Source organism: Nuphar pumila, chromosome 1 (assembly GCF_984573655.1).
Source record: "Nuphar pumila chromosome 1, dmNupPumi1.hap1.1, whole genome shotgun sequence".
In the NCBI taxonomy this organism is placed as follows: Eukaryota; Viridiplantae; Streptophyta; class Magnoliopsida; order Nymphaeales; family Nymphaeaceae; genus Nuphar; species Nuphar pumila.
This window is the reverse complement of record NC_143249.1, coordinates 44409384-44427762: the sequence shown is the minus strand read 5'-3', so window position 1 is coordinate 44427762 and position 18379 is coordinate 44409384. Positions and strand designations below refer to the sequence as shown.

General features: G+C 37.2%; 1 protein-coding gene across 1 annotated transcript in view; it reads right to left on the bottom strand.

Annotated features, from left to right (window-relative positions):
• Positions 1–18379, bottom strand: part of LOC149848847 (uncharacterized) — a 39528-nt gene that overhangs the window by 10562 nt on the left and 10587 nt on the right. Inside the window, exons 11-14 of the mRNA XM_089997687.1 lie at positions 13142–13500; positions 12274–12604; positions 9277–9476; positions 8854–9072 (exon numbers count right to left, since the gene is read on the bottom strand). Of these exons, the coding sequence (XP_089853813.1) occupies positions 8854–9072; positions 9277–9476; positions 12274–12604; positions 13142–13500 (1109 nt within the window). The remainder of the gene's footprint in view (positions 1–8853; positions 9073–9276; positions 9477–12273; positions 12605–13141; positions 13501–18379) is intronic.

Genomic DNA, 18379 nt, shown 5'->3' with positions numbered 1-18379 from the left:
ATCTTGCAATTAAGAACATGCCACAAGACTCACACTTCCAAATTATCTCTAATGGCCTTTTTTGCCTTATCCATAATCTCATAGAGATAACCCATAGCTGGTAAGTCTTCACTGTCAACCAATTGAAGCACCTTCACCAAATGTATCGTGATTATCAACAACTTCACGCATGAATCCGCAAAAAGGATAAAAATGCACTCTTACATGAGAGATCCGCAAAAGCCCTCTCTCTTGCGCAAGAATCAAAACCCAAATCGCTCACACGCCTCTTAGTGTGTGGGTTCTCCCCTAAAAGCCTCTACACAAATGAGAGAATTGACCATAGGGAGGTCTTTAAAACCCAAAATTAAAAAAGTCGAGTTTCAGCACTTTTAAAGTGCGCAAGATATGTATCATACGATACACTTTGTATCGTATGATACAGTATGATACGTATCATACAATATAGTCAATACGGATACAATACACACTCATATCGCGATACAAGTTTATCGTATCGAGTTAGGCCATAGTTACGATACAACATTGTTCTAACCCTAAGAAGATAACTTGTTATAACTGAAGTAACCAGATAATTAGGAAGCCCTCATAGTCAATAGAGGGTGTAGGAGTGGGTGCTTTACTTATTGCATATGGTAGGTTTCAAAATAAGAACCTTCCCTTTTGTCTTTGTTTTTAGCTTCTTTAGGGCTTCATCTAATATTTTACCTTGTAATGTTTTTATTTCAGCAGACAAAGACACTTTTTAATCCACTCAATTTCAATACATAAATTTTCTTCCAATTTAAGTTTACTGCTAGTTATCATGTTGTTATTTTCATTTCTTTTATTTGTGTTAGTTTCAGTAGCAACATTGATGAGGTAGCCCAGTCAAATATAAGATATTCTCCTGCTTTTTGTAATTGGTTACTCACAGTAAGAATAATGAACTTCTTGGATATTTTCCACTAAACTGGTGCATCATGTGTAACAGTAGCCTTGAAATTAATTGCCACCTTTTCTCTAACTCTGGCTTTATTGAACAACTCTTTGAAATCTAGTGTTTTCGGCTCATTTCGGAGTTATTCTAACTTCAACTTCAATTTTGGCCTCTAAAACAACATTCTCAAGATTTTATCCAAAAGATCAATTAAACTAGAGGATTTAGCTTTCAAACAAAACAAAAATCAGGACAATATAACATCAGAGTAGAAAGTTATGAAACTTGTTCAGTAAAAATATTGTTTTTCAAGTAGGGCTCACTTAGAGTGAACTTTTTGAAAAGATTATCACGACTGGGTCTGGATCTCAGGATCCAGACCCAATCTGTTTTTAAGTTGTATTTAAACACATGCTCATTAATGGCATGTTGTAAATTCTATACTTTGTGTAAAGGGTGTTTTTGTACCCTAATAAAATGTACGTGTGTATATCTAATACAGAATACAGCAGACCCTAAGTGTGAGGGTTTTTTTTGCAGCCATCGATATCTCTCTCCCTCTTTGCTTCTCTTTCTTCTATGCTGAAGGTGGGATACCATTTCTAACATGGTATCAGAGCAACAGATCCCTTGAAGATCGTGTCCAGCCTCCTTGCTATTCTCTAAGGTATTTTCCCCTTGATTTTCATCACTTCTTCCCTTCTTCTCAATCCAACGATTTTTTCTTATCATGTTTCTTTCCTCTTTCTCTATTCCTCTCTTCATACAGCATATTCTTTTCTGATCCATAATTTTTTTTTCCTGCAAATCTGAATTCATGTTTGCGTGATTTTAAAGATTGAAATCACGTCAAACCCGTCCCTTATCTTTCTTCATAATTAAGGTCAGAATTGAATCTGATTCGTCTACTTCTGTGCGTTCGCTCTAGTTTCTTAATTGATTAATATCATTCTGCCTACCTCTCAACTTTGGAATTTTCCCTTTTAGAAAGAAAATACGATTAGATAAAACACGTTATTTTCATATTAATGTGCCTTCTTTCTGATTGATCCATATTTCTTTTAGAGCATTTTCTTTTCTTTCTCACTGCATATTCTGTTTTCGGTCTCGGGTCTGCAGGTCAAAAAAAAAAAAACAACAACAATCGAGTTCCGAGTTTACTTTGTTTGCTCTAAAAAAGATTTTCCTTTCCAGTCTCTTAATCCTTCTTTTTTTTCACCTATTGACTATGGACTCATTCCCTTCTTCGCACTCTGGTCTATCTTTCAACTTTCTCAGTCAGCTTGTGTCTGAGAAACTGAACAATTCCAACTTTTTAACCTGGAAGAGACAAATCATCCCATTCATAAGGAGTCAGGATCTTTCTGGACATTTGGATGGCTCTGTTCCTGTCCCTCCAGAGTTCTTATCACAAGAAGGCAAGAATGGAGAGGGTGAAACTTCAATTACATTTGTTAGAAATCCAGAGTATGTATCTTGGATGAAGCGAGATCAGACTTTGGTTGCATACATCATTTTCACTTTGTCACAGGAGGTGCTTGTGGCAATCCCAGATGACTGCTCAGCTATGCAGTTATGGCATCGTCTTGTTCAGACATATTCTCAAGTTTCTCGGGCCAGAATTTTATTTTTAAAGAAAGAGTTTCAAATGTTGAGGAAGGACTCCATGACGGTCATGAAGTACTTAAACAAAATGAAGACTATCACAGATCAGTTGGCCATCATGGGTTACGCGGTCAGTGACAAAGATATGGTGCAACAGACCTTAAGCGGGCTGGGACCCGATTATCACATGATGGTTACTTCCTTGTTGTGTTTGCCAGACTTACCTACTTTTGAAGATCTACGTGCTAAACTCTTATAATATGAGATGACCTTGAAGGGATTCTCCGAAGGTATTCATAATCACATTGGAGCACATGAGGTCCTTGCCACAGGTGTTACATATGGTTGAGGACGTGGCAGGTGAGAATCTCAGGAAAGGGGAGGTCAAGAGAAGAATGGACAAGGAGCCCGTGGAATTTTACCTACTCCCAGTATGTCTCCTAATCTACAAAGGCAAAGGACGATACCTACCTGCTTTCTCTGCAACAAAAGGGGGCACATCAAAGCAAATTGCTGGTATAACCCGCAAAATCGAGGAAAACAATTGGAGACAAGAAAGGGAACAAATACATTGAAGAATACTGGGGAAGTCAAGCAACTGTTGTTATCTGCCTTGGCTGAATTGAACATCAAACAGAATGATCAGGGTACTTGGTATGTTGATTCTAGTGCAATCACCCATATTACTGATGATGCTGGTAAGCTCCTAAATCTTGCTCCTTATGTTGGTAGAAATAGTATTGTCACTGGAGATGGGTCTCATCACCATATTTCGCACATTGGAAATTTTGTAATTCCTATGTCCAACTCTTCTCTTGCTCTTTCAAATGTCATTCATGCTCCTAATATCAAGAAAAATATTGTTTCAGTCTCTAAACTTGTCGATGACATTAATGCTTCAGTCAAGTTTATCCCTTTTTCTGTTCATGTTAAGGACCTTCACACGAGAGAAACGTTCGCTGAAGGAAAACGACAAGGGAATATGTACGTGTTCCAAGAGAATCCTTCCTCTCGTGTTCAACTTGTTGATTCCATCTTGAAGCTCACTTCATCATCATCAGTTTCTCCTGAGAGTGTTTTTAATCTTTCTTAATGTATTGAGCCGAATCTTTGGCATGGTCGTCTGGGTCATTGTAGTAGTCGTTTTATTGATAAGTTTGTTTCAAGCAGTCTTATTCCCAAGTCAAGTTTGAATTTAAATGTCGATAATAAAAAATGTTTCAGTTGTCTTCAATGTAAGAGTCATGTTCTTCCATTTCATTCCATTAATAAAAGAGCTTCAAGACCATTTGAAATTATATGTTCTGATGTTTGGGGTCCCGCTCCAGTTCCTTCCACGTCTGGCACTAGATATTATCTCATTTTTGTTGATAGTTATTCTCGATATACATGGATTTTCTTCATGAAAAGTAAATCTGAAACCTTCAAATTGTTTCAGAATTTTCATACCTTTGTTCAAAATAAATTCTCTAAGAATATTACGTGTTTCCAATGTGATGGAGGGGGTGAGTTCTCTTCAAATGACTTTATTAATTTCCTCCAGACAAATGCAATAAGTAGGCAGTTGTCTTGCCCTCATACACCTCAACAAAATGGGATTGCTAAACGGAAGCATCGCCATATTGTTGAAAGTGCAATGAGCATGATGCATGATAGTAATCTTTCAGTTACCTTGTGGGCAGATGCCTTTCATACAACAGTCTATGTCATAAATCGATTGCCCATGAATATCTTGGAAAACAAATCCTATTTTTCTTTGCATTGTGTGCATCCAAATTATCATGATTTGCGTGTATTTGGGTGTGTATGTTATGTTCATGTTGACAGTTCAATGCGACACAAGTTTCAGGATAAAGCCTTACAGTGCAGATTTGTGGGATATGCTGATGATTACAAAGGATATAGATGTTATGATCCCATGAGCAAACGCATCAAGATATCCAAAAATGTTGTGTTTGATGAATCCAATTTTGGTCATAATGTAGTCACTCCTGAAATTGAAACTTACCACCCTTGGCTCAACTCAGATCTCTTTTCTAGTATTGATGGTGTTTGCTCTACAGACTGTAATCGAAGAGATGAGGCAAACGTGTCTACTGTTGTGCAAAGAACTCAGAAAAGTGTGATCTCTGAATCATCATGGGCTCCCGAAAGGTATAAAGGCATTGTTTACTCTCGACGTGAGAAGGAGATCTTCCCCAACCCTAATCAGGAGTTGAATTCTCCTTCTGCTTCCATTCAATCACCTGTACAGAGAAGGTCTACCCGGACTTGGCATCCTATTGATAGGTGGGTTAGTTATGAGAATTTCACAATGGATTTTCAACTTTTCTTAACCGTCTTGGGCAAAGAAGATCAACCCACCACGTTTTATCAAGCAGTAAATTCTAAAAGATGGATTGAAGCTATGAACGAAGAAATGGAGGCTCTTCATGAGTGTGGCACTTGGGATATAGTTCCCAGACCACACAATCGAAATGTGGTTGGTTCAAAGTGGGTGTATAAGATAAAGTATAAACCGGATGGTACTATCGAGCGATACAAGGCTAGACTGGTTGCTAAAGGCTTCACACAAGAGCCAGGAGAAGACTATGATGAGACCTTCAGTCCAGTCGTGAAAATGGGTACTATCCGCATTATATTGTCATTGGCTATTGAGCACCAATGGACTCTTAGTCAACTGGATGTAAAATATGCCTTTCTCCATGGAACTCTGAAAGAGGAAGTATATATGGAGCAACCCACTGGGTATGCTGAAGGGAACTCCAAAGAATATGTGTGCAAATTAAAGAGAGCTATATATGGTTTGAAACATACATCTCGATCTTGGTTTGATAGTTTCTCTCTTGAAGTAGAAAAATATGGTTTTAGTCGGTCTCTTCTTGACCATTCTCTTTTCATATTCAAATGTGCAAATATAGTTACCCTGTTATTGATACATGTTGATGACATTATCATTACAGGTAACTCTAATGAACATATTGAACAGGTCAAAGAACTTTTGAACCACAGATTTAAGATGAAAGATCTTGGTAAACTGCGATATTTTCTTGGAGTAGAAGTTGATAGGACTCTTGAAGGTATGACACTTACTCAACATAAGTATATTGTTGATGTTCTTAGCAAAGCAGGTATGACAGACTGCAAGCCCCTAAGCACACCCAGTGTACTTCATCAGAAACTAAGTTCTCAAGATGGAGATTTGTATGAGGACCCTACAGGATATCGCAGGGTAGTCGGAATGCTTCAGCATCTTACCTTCACTCGACCTGACATTGTCTATTCGGTCAATCAGGTATCCCAGTTCATGCATGAACCACATATTGGACATATAGAAGCTGTTAAACGCATTCTTCGATATTTGAAGGGAACTATTGGCGATGGTCTTCTATACAGAAAGAGTATGCATGACCATCATATGCATGAACTTCTTACTTACACGGATGCAGATTGGGCAGGAGATCCAGATGAGCGTAGATCAGTCTCAGGATACTGTGTTTTCATTGGCCTAAATCTTGTCTCCTGGAGCAGTAGAAAACAAAAGGCCATTGCCAGGTCGAGCACAGAAGCTGAATACAGATCAATGGCAGCTGCTACAGCCGAAGTGACTTGGATCAGACACCTGTTGACAGAAGTAGGAGAATCGATTTCTAAAAGCATTCTCTTGTGTGACAATCAAAGTGTTATCAACATGTCATTCAATCCCATCTATCACAGTCGTGCCAAGCATATTGAAATTGATCAGCATTTTGTAAGACAGAAGGTCGAAGAGAAGGAAATTGAACCAGAATACGTTCAGACTACTGATCAAGTTGCTGACTTGTTTACAAAAGGACTTATCAAAGACAGATTTTGGATGTTAAAAGGCAAGTTGTTCATGGTTCAAAACCATGTCCAACTTGAGGGAGGGTGAAAAGATTATCACGACTGGGTTTGGATCTCAGGATCCAGACCTAATCTGTTTTTAAGTTGTATTTGAACACATGCTCATTAATGGCATGTTGTAAATTCTATACTTTGTGTAAAGGGTGTTTTTGTACCCTAATAAAATGTACGTGTGTATATCTAATACAGAATACAACAGACCCTAAGTGTGAGGGGTTTTTCTGCAGCCATCGATATCTCTCTCCCTCTCTGCTTCTCTTTCTTCTATGCTGAAGGTGGGATACCATTTCTAACACTTTTAACCACCAAAACGATCGATTTTGGTTTTTCAATTAAAAGATGAATTAAAATAAAGGATGTTAACTTTTCAACACAAAAAAAAATCACCTCAAAAGGACATCCGAATAAAAAGTTATAGCCAAAACAAGTTCACTTATTCAGCATATCTTAGCATGTTGTAGTGTTGCTAACGACAATCAAGATTGTGGTTAGCAGTTCTCTGAAGTGTCGTTATCACTTGTGTAGTGTCGTTAGCACCATGTGTCGTTAGTACCATTTGGCTCATTTGATCTAGATTCATGCACAGATTGGAGATAAACTTCTAGAAACCTCTCATTCCTATCCCAAACTCTTGAAAACTCCATACAATGAACCTATCCTTCATTATGGAATCCTAGAAAGCTATCACATCTATCTTCTTATTCCAGAAACCTTAATCCCTAAGCAAGGTAACTCTGGCCAATCAAAAAGAGACCTTTAAACCTCCAACCAATAGGGTTATGCCATATCATCAGAAGTCGAATCTGAATCTTTGGATCTTGGATCCATGAAATTCAGATCCAAACCTGTCAGAAAAAATTATAAATAGGGACCCCCTCTCACTAGTTTAATATCTAGAACCACAGGAAGGAGACTCTGCTGTACTAAGAGCCCACCCCAACCTAAGTTGACCCTACTCTGCTAAGCCCACTAACCAACTATCCTAGTTCTAGGTCCAGCCCTAGGGTCCATCGTACCGGACCGGAACCTCCCTAAAGCCCAAGCCACGCGAAAGTGCTGCCATATTCTCGTTGCGTTTGTCAACATCATAGGAAAGGGCTACCTAAGAGTCTAAGACCGAGGTGAGATTCGGTTCCTTGCACTTTTTATTATAATTATTTCATTTATTTTATTATAAAAGTGTGGATTTTTCTAACGAATATCATATTTTTTGTGTTTTTTTACTTTTTCAAGCCATGATGGTGGCTCACACCATCATGTTCACTTTTTTTTAGGATTCACATATGAGGTACGAGTTTCTTGCAAGCTAAAGCCTGCAAATTGAAGATTTTGAAGTTCCTGGTGCGGTTGATCCTTGCTCAGTGGAGGAGAAAAGGTACGCAACCTGAAGTTCAAACCCTACATCTCTATCTTATCTCATATTCATATTCGGTTTTTGAATCCAAACTCTTTTCCAGAATACCCTATTTTTGGTTTTCAAAATTTGTGGATCCACATGTATTCAATTTTGGATCTAGAAGTTGCTAGCTGATGTTGGTGAGATAGCTAGTGTCCAAAGGGAAGAAGTAGAAGGTGGCTTTGCTTTGGTGGAAGTCAGCCTGGTGTCTTATTTAGTTTGGATGCAACGTGCACTTATTCTAGAGCTATAATCCTGCTACTTCTGAGAGAGTCCTTTGGTGGATTCAGCTAATCATAAAGAATGCTACAATTGATCAATGGTTGGATAACAACTGTGGAGGGGCTGATAAACATTTACTAGGCTAGGAGCTCTATGCACGTTGGCAACTTCTTGCTGATACACTTTTGTTCTTTTCTTACTTTCCTTCTTTTGCTAGATACACTTTCTTTCTTTAATCTTGAGACTTGGTATTATAAATTCTTTTTGAATTGAAGGAAAAGAATATGGATCGTAGAAATTATGAATGCAATGGTTAAAGATGAGAAGATTTTGATATTTCACCAGCAGCTACTGCATGTGACAGTTGAATGGTAGAGATGGTTCATCCTGAAGGAGCAAAGTCGGGTTTGAACCCCACAGCAAGTGATTCCCCAACTTGACTATTAAACAACTATAAATAACTGAATTCCGGAACTTGTGACATGGATGGATGGATGGATCTGTACAAGTAAATGCATGATTTAAAATTTTGTTTGGCCTTTTAAATTAGCCTTGGATCAGAGCATAATTATGATGTGATGCTTCCCTTTTTCAATGATCATGAATCATTCCCAAACCTTAGTTCTTTAGTTACATCAGAACTCAAGGCCCAGTAAAATTGAATCTACGGAAAATTTTAAAGAAGAGGTAATTTATTCCCTGACAAGGCTGTGGTAATGATGCACATTGACACACCAAAAATTTCAGTTATCAGGGAAATAAGTCAAACATTCAAATATAAATGTAGTTCAACTATCAATAATAATGAGGCCCTAATCAGACTTACTCAATAGTAGTTGGTGTAACAACAAATAGTTGTCTGCGATGCCAAACACCACCGGTTGCAGAAGGAATTGCTACGTCCCCCAGGTATCGATATTGAGGGCGCAATGAAGAAATGACAATATAATGCAGGTAAGCAAATGCACAATATTCAACAGTTTGATCCCATGCAGTCCATTCTGGCTGAGAAAGTAGACCACTGACAGGCTGAAAGGTTTCCCAACTGCAATGTACCAACAAACACTGAACTTAGCAAAAAAGTATTCAAAGAAATCAAGGAACATCAATGAAATAGGAAGAAACCACTGGACAGCACAAGAAACATGAAAATTTATATCAGATCAGCAAAGAGAACATATGACGTGGAAAAAGAGGAAAACGTGAAATAGAATAGCTACGATATTGTCAAAAGGTATCAGTTTTTCACCTATAGAGCTGAAAGTTTTGAGGTGCGGCTTCAGCCATTGAAGGCTTCGTGGAAGAAAAATCATCGGTAGTAGCAAAAGATGAATAGCCTGACAATGGTGATGACTGAATGGCTGAAATTGCAGTTGCTGCACCAGGGATGATCCTACGTGATGTACGATATGCAACACCAAGTAAAGCACCACCTTGCAAGCCAATAACCTGTCAAGAAAAACAATTAAGAAAGAGAAAAGGTGAAAGATTGAGAAAAGAAAGCGGTATCTGGAGTCACAAAACTCACACATACAAACATCATGACGAATGATGAACTTTGAAGTACAATGAACAAATTAATTGTTGTCATAACATCATTGTTGGATGTCATAACCATGCCAACTCTGGTTATCAGGCAAGGACAGAACTTTTATAGGCAGCTGAGATGGGATCCGCCAATCACAGTCTATGTCATAACTAGTGTGTAAGGTGATATACTGAAGGGAGTGAAAATGGAGTAACTGGGTGGCATACATCAAAGTTTGACCTTGCCAGCAGCAGGAATGCATTGGAATGGTGGTTTCACAATTTTTAATATTGACTTCAATGAATTTATTATTGATTGACCATTCATACATAGGGATTCTCCAATTCTTGCTGCCAAACAATAAGAAGACAACCTTGTCTCTTTTTTCATCGGGCTTGCAGTTGAAACATGATGCATGGTATCCTTAGTTGTCAAAAACTGCGTCTAGGCTCTGCCTAGGCTTATGGGTCTAGGCGGTAGGGCCTTGTATTTCAACTTAGGCTGCCTAGGTTGTCCCCGCCTAAGCCGCATGGACATGGTTGACATTTTTTTTAAGTTTTTTTGTCTCCCTCCTTTTTTAATTTTTTAAATTTTTTCTTTTTTTCATTTTTTTCTTCTTCCTCCTACCCCCAAAAGCTTTCTTTTTCTATTCTCCCATTTTCTTCTTCTTTTGCTTTTCTTTTTTACTTTTTTTTCTTCTTTTCCCTCCTTTCACCCCTCTGGCTTCTCTTTTTCTCTCTTTCTCTTCCTCTTCTTCTTCTTCTTCCTTTTTTCCCTTTTATTCTTTTTTGTTTTCTTTTTTCCTTCCTATTTTTTTGTTTTTCTTCTTCTTCCTCATCTCACCCCTCCACTCTTTTCTTTTTTTTCTTCCCTTTTCTTCCTTTTTATCTTATGTCCTGTTTTTTTACTTTTGTTGTTTACATGTATGCATGTGTTTTTGATACACACACACATATATAAATTTGTTTTTTATCTATCTATATGTAGGGTTAATCTAACATTAAACTACTTGTGTTTAACATTAGATGGATTCAACCTTATTAAAATGACTAAAATACTCTTAAAAGGAGGCATTTTTTAAAATACATGATTATTTTTGAGGTCAAAAAGGCAACTTTGATAGATTCATAAAGTTACTTTTTTGGAAAAGGTGTTTGACTTTTCAATTCTCTCCAAGTTCAAAGGACTTATAATGCTCATAAAAGTAAGCATGCATTTTCAGAATATCATTCTTTTGATGGTTTTTTAGTCATTTTAATAAGGTTGAATCCATTTAACGTTAAACACAACTAGTTTAATGTTAGATTAACACACACACACACACACACACATATATATATATATATGTGAGAATGGGGTTCATCCTATCCCTTTTTTCTTTACTTCACTGTTAAGGCCCTCCAAATATCAAAGTTTTAAGTGTTTTATGCTTAATTTGAACCATTAGATGTGTTTATCAATATTTATTTATTGAGAAACAAGTTTTGCTTCAAATTGATTTAATGTAAAAAAATGTAAACATTTTATCATGCAATTTTAGTACGATATCAACCAATGATTTTTTTTACCTCTTTAAAATACACATCTGAGCATAAAGATGCTTAATCAATTACATGTTCTCCGTTCAGCAACAATCATAAACACATCTAACGGTTAAGATTGAATATAAAACATCTAAAAACTATGATTTTTGGAGGGTTATAACAGTGACCTAACGAAACAGGGGCAGGATAATCCTTTCTCTCTATATATATATCTATATATATAGAGAGAGAGTAATCAGATGGTGTGCACCAAGTTTTAGTGTATGTTCAATATTATGCAAATTCATGAATTTTGCGACATGTTACACTGAATTACACACTTCATTCATAGTTACAATCATATGTTTGTTACTAAATTTAACTATTTATTGTAAAAAAAATTCTTTTCTTGATGTTTTATTTGTTTTGGTCCAGCCTAGGCTCACCAGTCCTGCCTAGGCCTCGACTAGTCCTTTTAAGGGTCTTTCACCTAAGCTCGGCTAGCGCTTTTGAAAACTAAGATGGTATCAATATCAATGCCCAACCAGTCTTAGCTTTTAGATAAAAGAGAGAACTAGAAGTGCACTAATTTCTTTTTAAATAAGTTCTCTGAGAGCAGGACCACATCTTTCTTCTTAGTTCATTGCTACAAGTGCACAGGCACCAAATACTATCCATGGAAATAAAAAATTAAAAAAGGAAGCCCTATTGTGCTTCCCTTCTGCTGAACAAAGCGCCTGAGGTAAGATTGCCATGCTTTTTCAGTTCATTTCCACAACACATTTGGTACCAACGTAGAAAAGGGAAGGTTGGGATAACATAACCACATCCTTCCAAAAAATCCTAATCAATTAAAAAATACTAAAATTACTTTTATAGTTTTATCTTTTGCCAATCCCTATAAATACAGAGCCTCCATAGGGCAATTTGCATCTTTTATTATTATTCTTCTTCTTCCTCCTCCTCAATACTTCTTGTCCAGAATAAGCAAAATAGTAGAAAAGAATGATATTTCAACATAAGCTCAGTAACAAGAATACATTCAGTCACTTGATTCAAATATGGGTAAGATTAGGATCAGAAAGTAGCATTGAAAAATATAAAGGATAAGCATATTCAACTTAAAATAGATAGAAGAGGAAGAAAAGGAAAGGAGAAACAAATGAAGCATAAGACTTTAAAAAATCACTCATACCGGTTCGCTGCGCCCACCTATGGATCTCGCTAGGACATTTGAAGTACCATCATCCAGCAAGATACGTACTTGAACAGTGGCAGCTGAAGCTGCACTGGCAGCAGCAGCGGCAGCTTGAGCTGCAACTGCAGCAGCTTCTTTAGCTTTTCTAGATGAACCTGCTTTAGGAACAAGTGGAATTCTAGGAACTATTGTGGACTCCAGCAAAGCATATCTATCACGGCAGGTATCCCAGGCAAAAAGTCTTCCCGTGCCAGAGTGAACAATAGACCAATCACTGACCTTGTACACAGAAAAATATGGAACATCAGGCCACACAATTGAGACATACCTGCAAGCAAATAAAAGAAAATGAGGATATGAACCATTTTATCTGGCAATAGAAAATCTTGGATAATGGATACATTTAAAAAATAAAAGTTAAAATAATCTGATGGACAGTGGAAGACACGACATGATAACACACAAACTTATAATATAGTGAACGACAATCGCCTTGAATGCCTAAATTGATAACATAAGTTATTTGTGTCTTCCGATAAAAAGAAAAACTCAAGATTTTAACCCTACGCTCAATTTCTCTCATATTTCTACTTGCAGTTACAGGTTTTACCAGTAGGACCTAACTCACATTTTGACCACAAATTTTCTACACACATGTTATATTCATCGTAATGGAAGAATGCAAGAAAATCCTTTCAAGAGTATTTGCTTGATAACAAGAGCTTGACATTGTAAGGACCACTCCAACAAAAAATAAAATAAAACAAAACAAAACAAAGCAAGAAAAGAAAAAGAAGTTGCAGATGACATTGCAATATTTATAGAAGGTAAAATGATGATTTTAACCAAGTATGATATTTCTTACTTTCCAGAACTGCTCACAGAAATAACTGAATAAGAATCATGTGGCACGGGTGTACTGATGTGCTTCTTTGTCTGCTTAACAGGCATTGGCTCCAACGTATCCATCCTTGACCTTCTGGTCTCAGAAATAGAGCTGGTACTTCCTAGAGTTGGATTGGATGGATTTGCTAGCTGAAAGTTGAGCAACTTAAGTTCCTTTTCAACAACATATACAACAGAATGTTCCCTCCCACCAGGTGGTGTTGGTAAGGGAGCTGCAGCTGGAAGGGATCTTGCATCAAACTCACTGAGAATGATTCCAATATTTGTACCAGTGGCAACAAGATGTGGTTGTAAAGGATGTGCAACCATGCAGTAGACCTGCATCAAATAAAAAAGATGGAGTTGCAGAAACTCTACCAGACAAATGAAAAATGACAGGCATCACTTGCATATGCAAAGTTGGAGTACAACCACTGAAATTAAAAGGAAACTCTGAAAAGCAAAATGAAAAAAGGCTCTAAGTTTTTGCAAGACTAGAATCATCCATGGACCATCAACCTAAATCTAAACAAACAGAAATATTTTTGGGAAATACTTATGAACACAAGCAGCCAACCAAAATCTCCTGTGTAATGCATCATCATTGACATTTTTTTCCTCCATAGGTAACCCAGAATATCAAACACGCTAGATAGCAGTCAAATGCCTAATCATGTTGAGAAATATCAAGGAGAATTTATCTGAAAATGCAAATGATGCACATGAAAGTAATTTCTATAGGATAGTGAATGTAATCCATATGACATTAAACATTCTGAAATTTACATAAGCAGCAAAACTGTCAATATTTAATCCACGGGAACAAACGTAACAGAAAATACAGCAAACAGAAAGGACAACAGTTAAGCCAACATCTTCAGTTAATTCTGTAAGCCAGTGCTTTATGACCAACAAATGCAGCAAAATTAAATGTAAAGAAAACTAAAAATGGTAGGGGTAGACACTGGTTCAGGCAAGGCTTGTGACAGCTCAACCAAGCTTTTGACAGGCTCCAGTGCAGCTCTTATGCGGTTTGGGCACACAACCTGGGCCCATGTAGTTAGGTAGTCTGGTCAGGCTCTGTGCAGGTAGAGCTACTCTAACCAGACCCTATCCAGGCAGTTTACAGATCAGGCCAGGTCAGAACCAGGTCTATTCATGCTTTTAGCTGCTCATGCAGCCCAAACAGGGCTCATCTTTCCTTTACGGTTAAAGAACAACAATAACTTATGCCAATATTTTTCTTATAGAAATTATGCTGATCTTGATCTTTGACAAACAGGTATGGGTGCTGGTACATGATATGACATGGACTCAGCTGGTACGAGTACGAACAGTTGTTTTACAAAAGAAGGGTGTGAGGTTGTGGCTGTCATATACTTACACACATAATATACATTGTATATATGCCACAAATCATAGCCACTAATATCGTTCTTGGCAATTTCTCGAGTTTTTTTTTTCAAAAAGTTGTTTTCTCGGGAAAATATTGGAAAATTTAAAATTGAAAAAAAAAGAAATAAATAATAGGTTTTTCTTGCAAAAATATAAAGAAACAATTATAAAAGTTTTTAAATATAAAAGAAACAAAAAATAGGTCACAGACACTTAAAATATATAACAAAAGATGTTTTTTTTTAATCTCAGAAAAATATCGGCTGACCTTGAAATACCAATAATATTGCAATATTTTCAAAATATCGGCGATATCAGTGACTATGCTACAAGCCTACAAATGAAGAGCCACGTTAGAACATCTCAGGGAAAAACATAAAAAATACAAAACTATCTTTAGAAGTGTACAATGTATCCTGTATTATATAGTGTCTACATGTGGCAGCACCTAGAAGTATCAGCATCGACACGATTAGTCTAGTCATTTTGAAATACCCATGTCACATAGATGCAAATCAGATAAGTTTCTGGAAAGCTAAAATTGCTATGTCAAGAAATGAAAACACCTAGTTAAATATTGAACGAGAAATAAATTTGTAACTTTAGGACATTCAAATTCTAAAAATGCAAAAAGACGCTGGAAATGAATAAGATCAAAATTCTTGAGGTGCTGCCACTCCATTTTGAGCACAGGATGCATCCCTGTATGGGTGAGAGAGATATCCCCCTCCATATAGGCCCTTCACCAAATTGGAAGCTATGTCACATGGGTGCGGGTGCGGGTGCGGGTGCGGGGATTCGGCACTTCCAAAAAACCCAGGTGCGGCAAGGGCAAAAATGTATATATATATATCATGTATAGTGTATATGTATGAATGTATGGTAGCTGTTAAGGTCCATGACATTTATGCATGTTAGCACGTTCACCACAATTTTATGCCCCTAACAAATTTAAAAATTGATATGGTGATTAGGTGTATTAATTGTCACAATTATGGACATTTTAGTAATTTTTATTAGGAAAACATATTAATAATTGTGCATTTTGAATGCACAGCTAATAAGTGTGTAACTTATTTTTACACAAAATTGCAAAAATAGCTACTGGTGTCCATTAATACATGGAACCGCCAAGTCATTTTTAAACTTCAGGGGTGTATTTTATGGTCATGTGTTAACACCTGCAGATGGCTATGGAAGTCAACACACTTGTTAACTTCCTAGACTGATCCCTCTTCATGAGAAGCCTTTTGTTTTATGTTTGCAGAGGCAATGATTTTTTTTAGATGTATATCTGAATGTGGTGAGGTCGGGGTAGGCCTAGGAAGACTTGGATGGAGATGATAGGAAAGGATATGAATGCTTTGAACCTCACCGAGGACATGGCGTTGGATAGAAATGATTGGAGGAAAAGGATTCATGTGGAAGACCCAAAATGAATTTCTTTTTTGGTTCATATCGCTGACCCCAATTGTTTTGGGATGAAGGCGTAGTTGTTGTTGTTGTTGTTGTTGTATATCTGAATGTGTGCCCAACTTGCTTTGTACCATTTTTTTATCTTATATGGTTGTCCCCAAAGATGAAAGTGATGAGTTGTGGAGCCTGATTCATTGTTTTTGCCCTTGCAGAAAGGGGGTTTGGGGGGTCCCCCCGGCGCGGGTCCCGCTGCGCGGTCAGCGGGCGGAGGTCCAGGGGGGCGCCCCTGGCGGGGGGTTATAGGGGGCAGCGCCCCCCCCCAAGATTTTTTTTTAAATTCCGCAGCCCATTTCATAGGGCAATTTTTTAAAAAAAAAAATCCAAAAAAGGACCAAAATGACCCTGGGTGCGGTCAACGCACCCAGGGTCGGGTTGACCGCACCCGCGTCGAGTCGCATCGACGCAGGTGCGGCACCCTGCTAGCCGAATCCCTGTTACATAGATTGGAAGCTAAACATGCAATTTGTTTCTCATCAAGAATAAAATAACAGAGAAGGTATTTGAAATGAATTTTTTGGATCCACCCACGAGGGAACATCACCAAGAGCTGGGACGTCACAACTTCAATACCCATGGGTATATAACTTCTTGTGCAACTGGTGCAGGTCTGCCTAACCCCAACTTGCCTGTCTGAAAAAACAAATGAATTTTGGATCCACTGACTCAGATCTATACCAGATGTACTCAAACTATTTTAAAGCTACAATAGAAACACCAACTACTTAAAAGAAATGAATAGTCCAAAAAACGAAAGATGCTTCAAGCATCTTGCTGGTTCAACTTATTGCAATGTCTGGCAGCATTATTCAGGTTATTGCGGAGTTACAACTACAACCAAAACATATTTTCCCCAACCAAAAAACTTGTCAATAGAAGCTGGATAATAGACCAGTATTATTACTTATGAGGTCATTCACACCATGAACGCTTGTCATATGTTGGCATTCATTGTCAGGGTCAAGTTGGAGAAACCTTTTAAGCTTGGGGACTTCTACTTTTAAACATGATGTGAAGACCTATGAGAGACCCATTCAACATTTACCCACACGATTTCATGCATTTCAGCATTAATGATCTAAATAAAGATTTCTTTTCTCTTGGAAGACAACTTCAGCAACATAATCAAGCTACATGCCGTCCTTTTAATCTAACAGTTAGTTTCTTAGTTAACTTTCCCAACAAAATATTAACGACATGGAAATCTTGGTTGGTTTCAAAATGTTTGAGTTGTTAGAAAGTGACTTTGAATACTTTAGGTTTGATAATGAACCCATACACATGCACATTAAGTGCGAATATACCTACTCAAGGGAACAACACAAGCACATCATGTGCTAATACATAAACCCATAAAAGGGGTAAATATGACATAAAGTCATAAGTTGAATATTATTGAAGAAATAAGAAGAAGAGGGTAAAAAACCCTATACAATGGAGCATAAGCTCCTCCAAGGAGTAAGGAAATACAAGGGGGAGACCCCTATTTATAACACAAGAGAGTAGCCACAAAGGGGGCTCCCAAAGGAGTCGTTGGGGGCTCCCCAACGACTCTTTGGGGAGCCTCCCTAGGTGGCGCTAACCCAAAAAAAAAGAGAAAAAAAAAGAAAATATAAAATTAAATTACAAACATATTCCGAATGGAATATGCATAAAACTGTGAAATGTCTAAACTACCCCTATGCCTATAAATAGAGAAATATATATTTTATATATATAATTAGGATAATACATATGCATATATACAATATATGAATGTGTATTATCCTTTATATATATAAAATATATATAATATTACAAAGGTTGAATGATACATTTTAACATGAGTCTATATCTCAATTAAAGCACATGCAACTTTTGCATAGTTCCAAAGTGGATGAGCCTCAAAGTAATGCAGCTAAGCACATCCAAGGTGCAAAGTTGAGGTCCTGTGAACAACGAAGGACCTCTTTAAATAAAAGATAGTGAGCTTGAACAAACAAAGATTAAAGAAGAAATATGTAAAATTATTCAATAATGGAAAAATATAAGTATCCGGTATATGTCCCGTACAATTGCATGTACCTCTTTTTTTCTTTAGCTTTCTTCATGTGTTTGGGAGTTTATTAAGATATATTCTGTTAAAGATCCCAATTACCTTCTATCACTTACAGTTCATCAAAATGTTGCAGATCAGATTGTAAAGAGATCCAGTGTTTCTCATGGAGAACCTGGTGGTGTCATAGCATTCCTTTGGTAAAAACCGAACAGGTTTTACTGCTCCAGTAACCATATTCAATAGCTTGTGGTAAAAGAAAGTGTATTCCACAGAACTCACACTAAAAAATGGTGCTGGATGTTGTATAAAAAA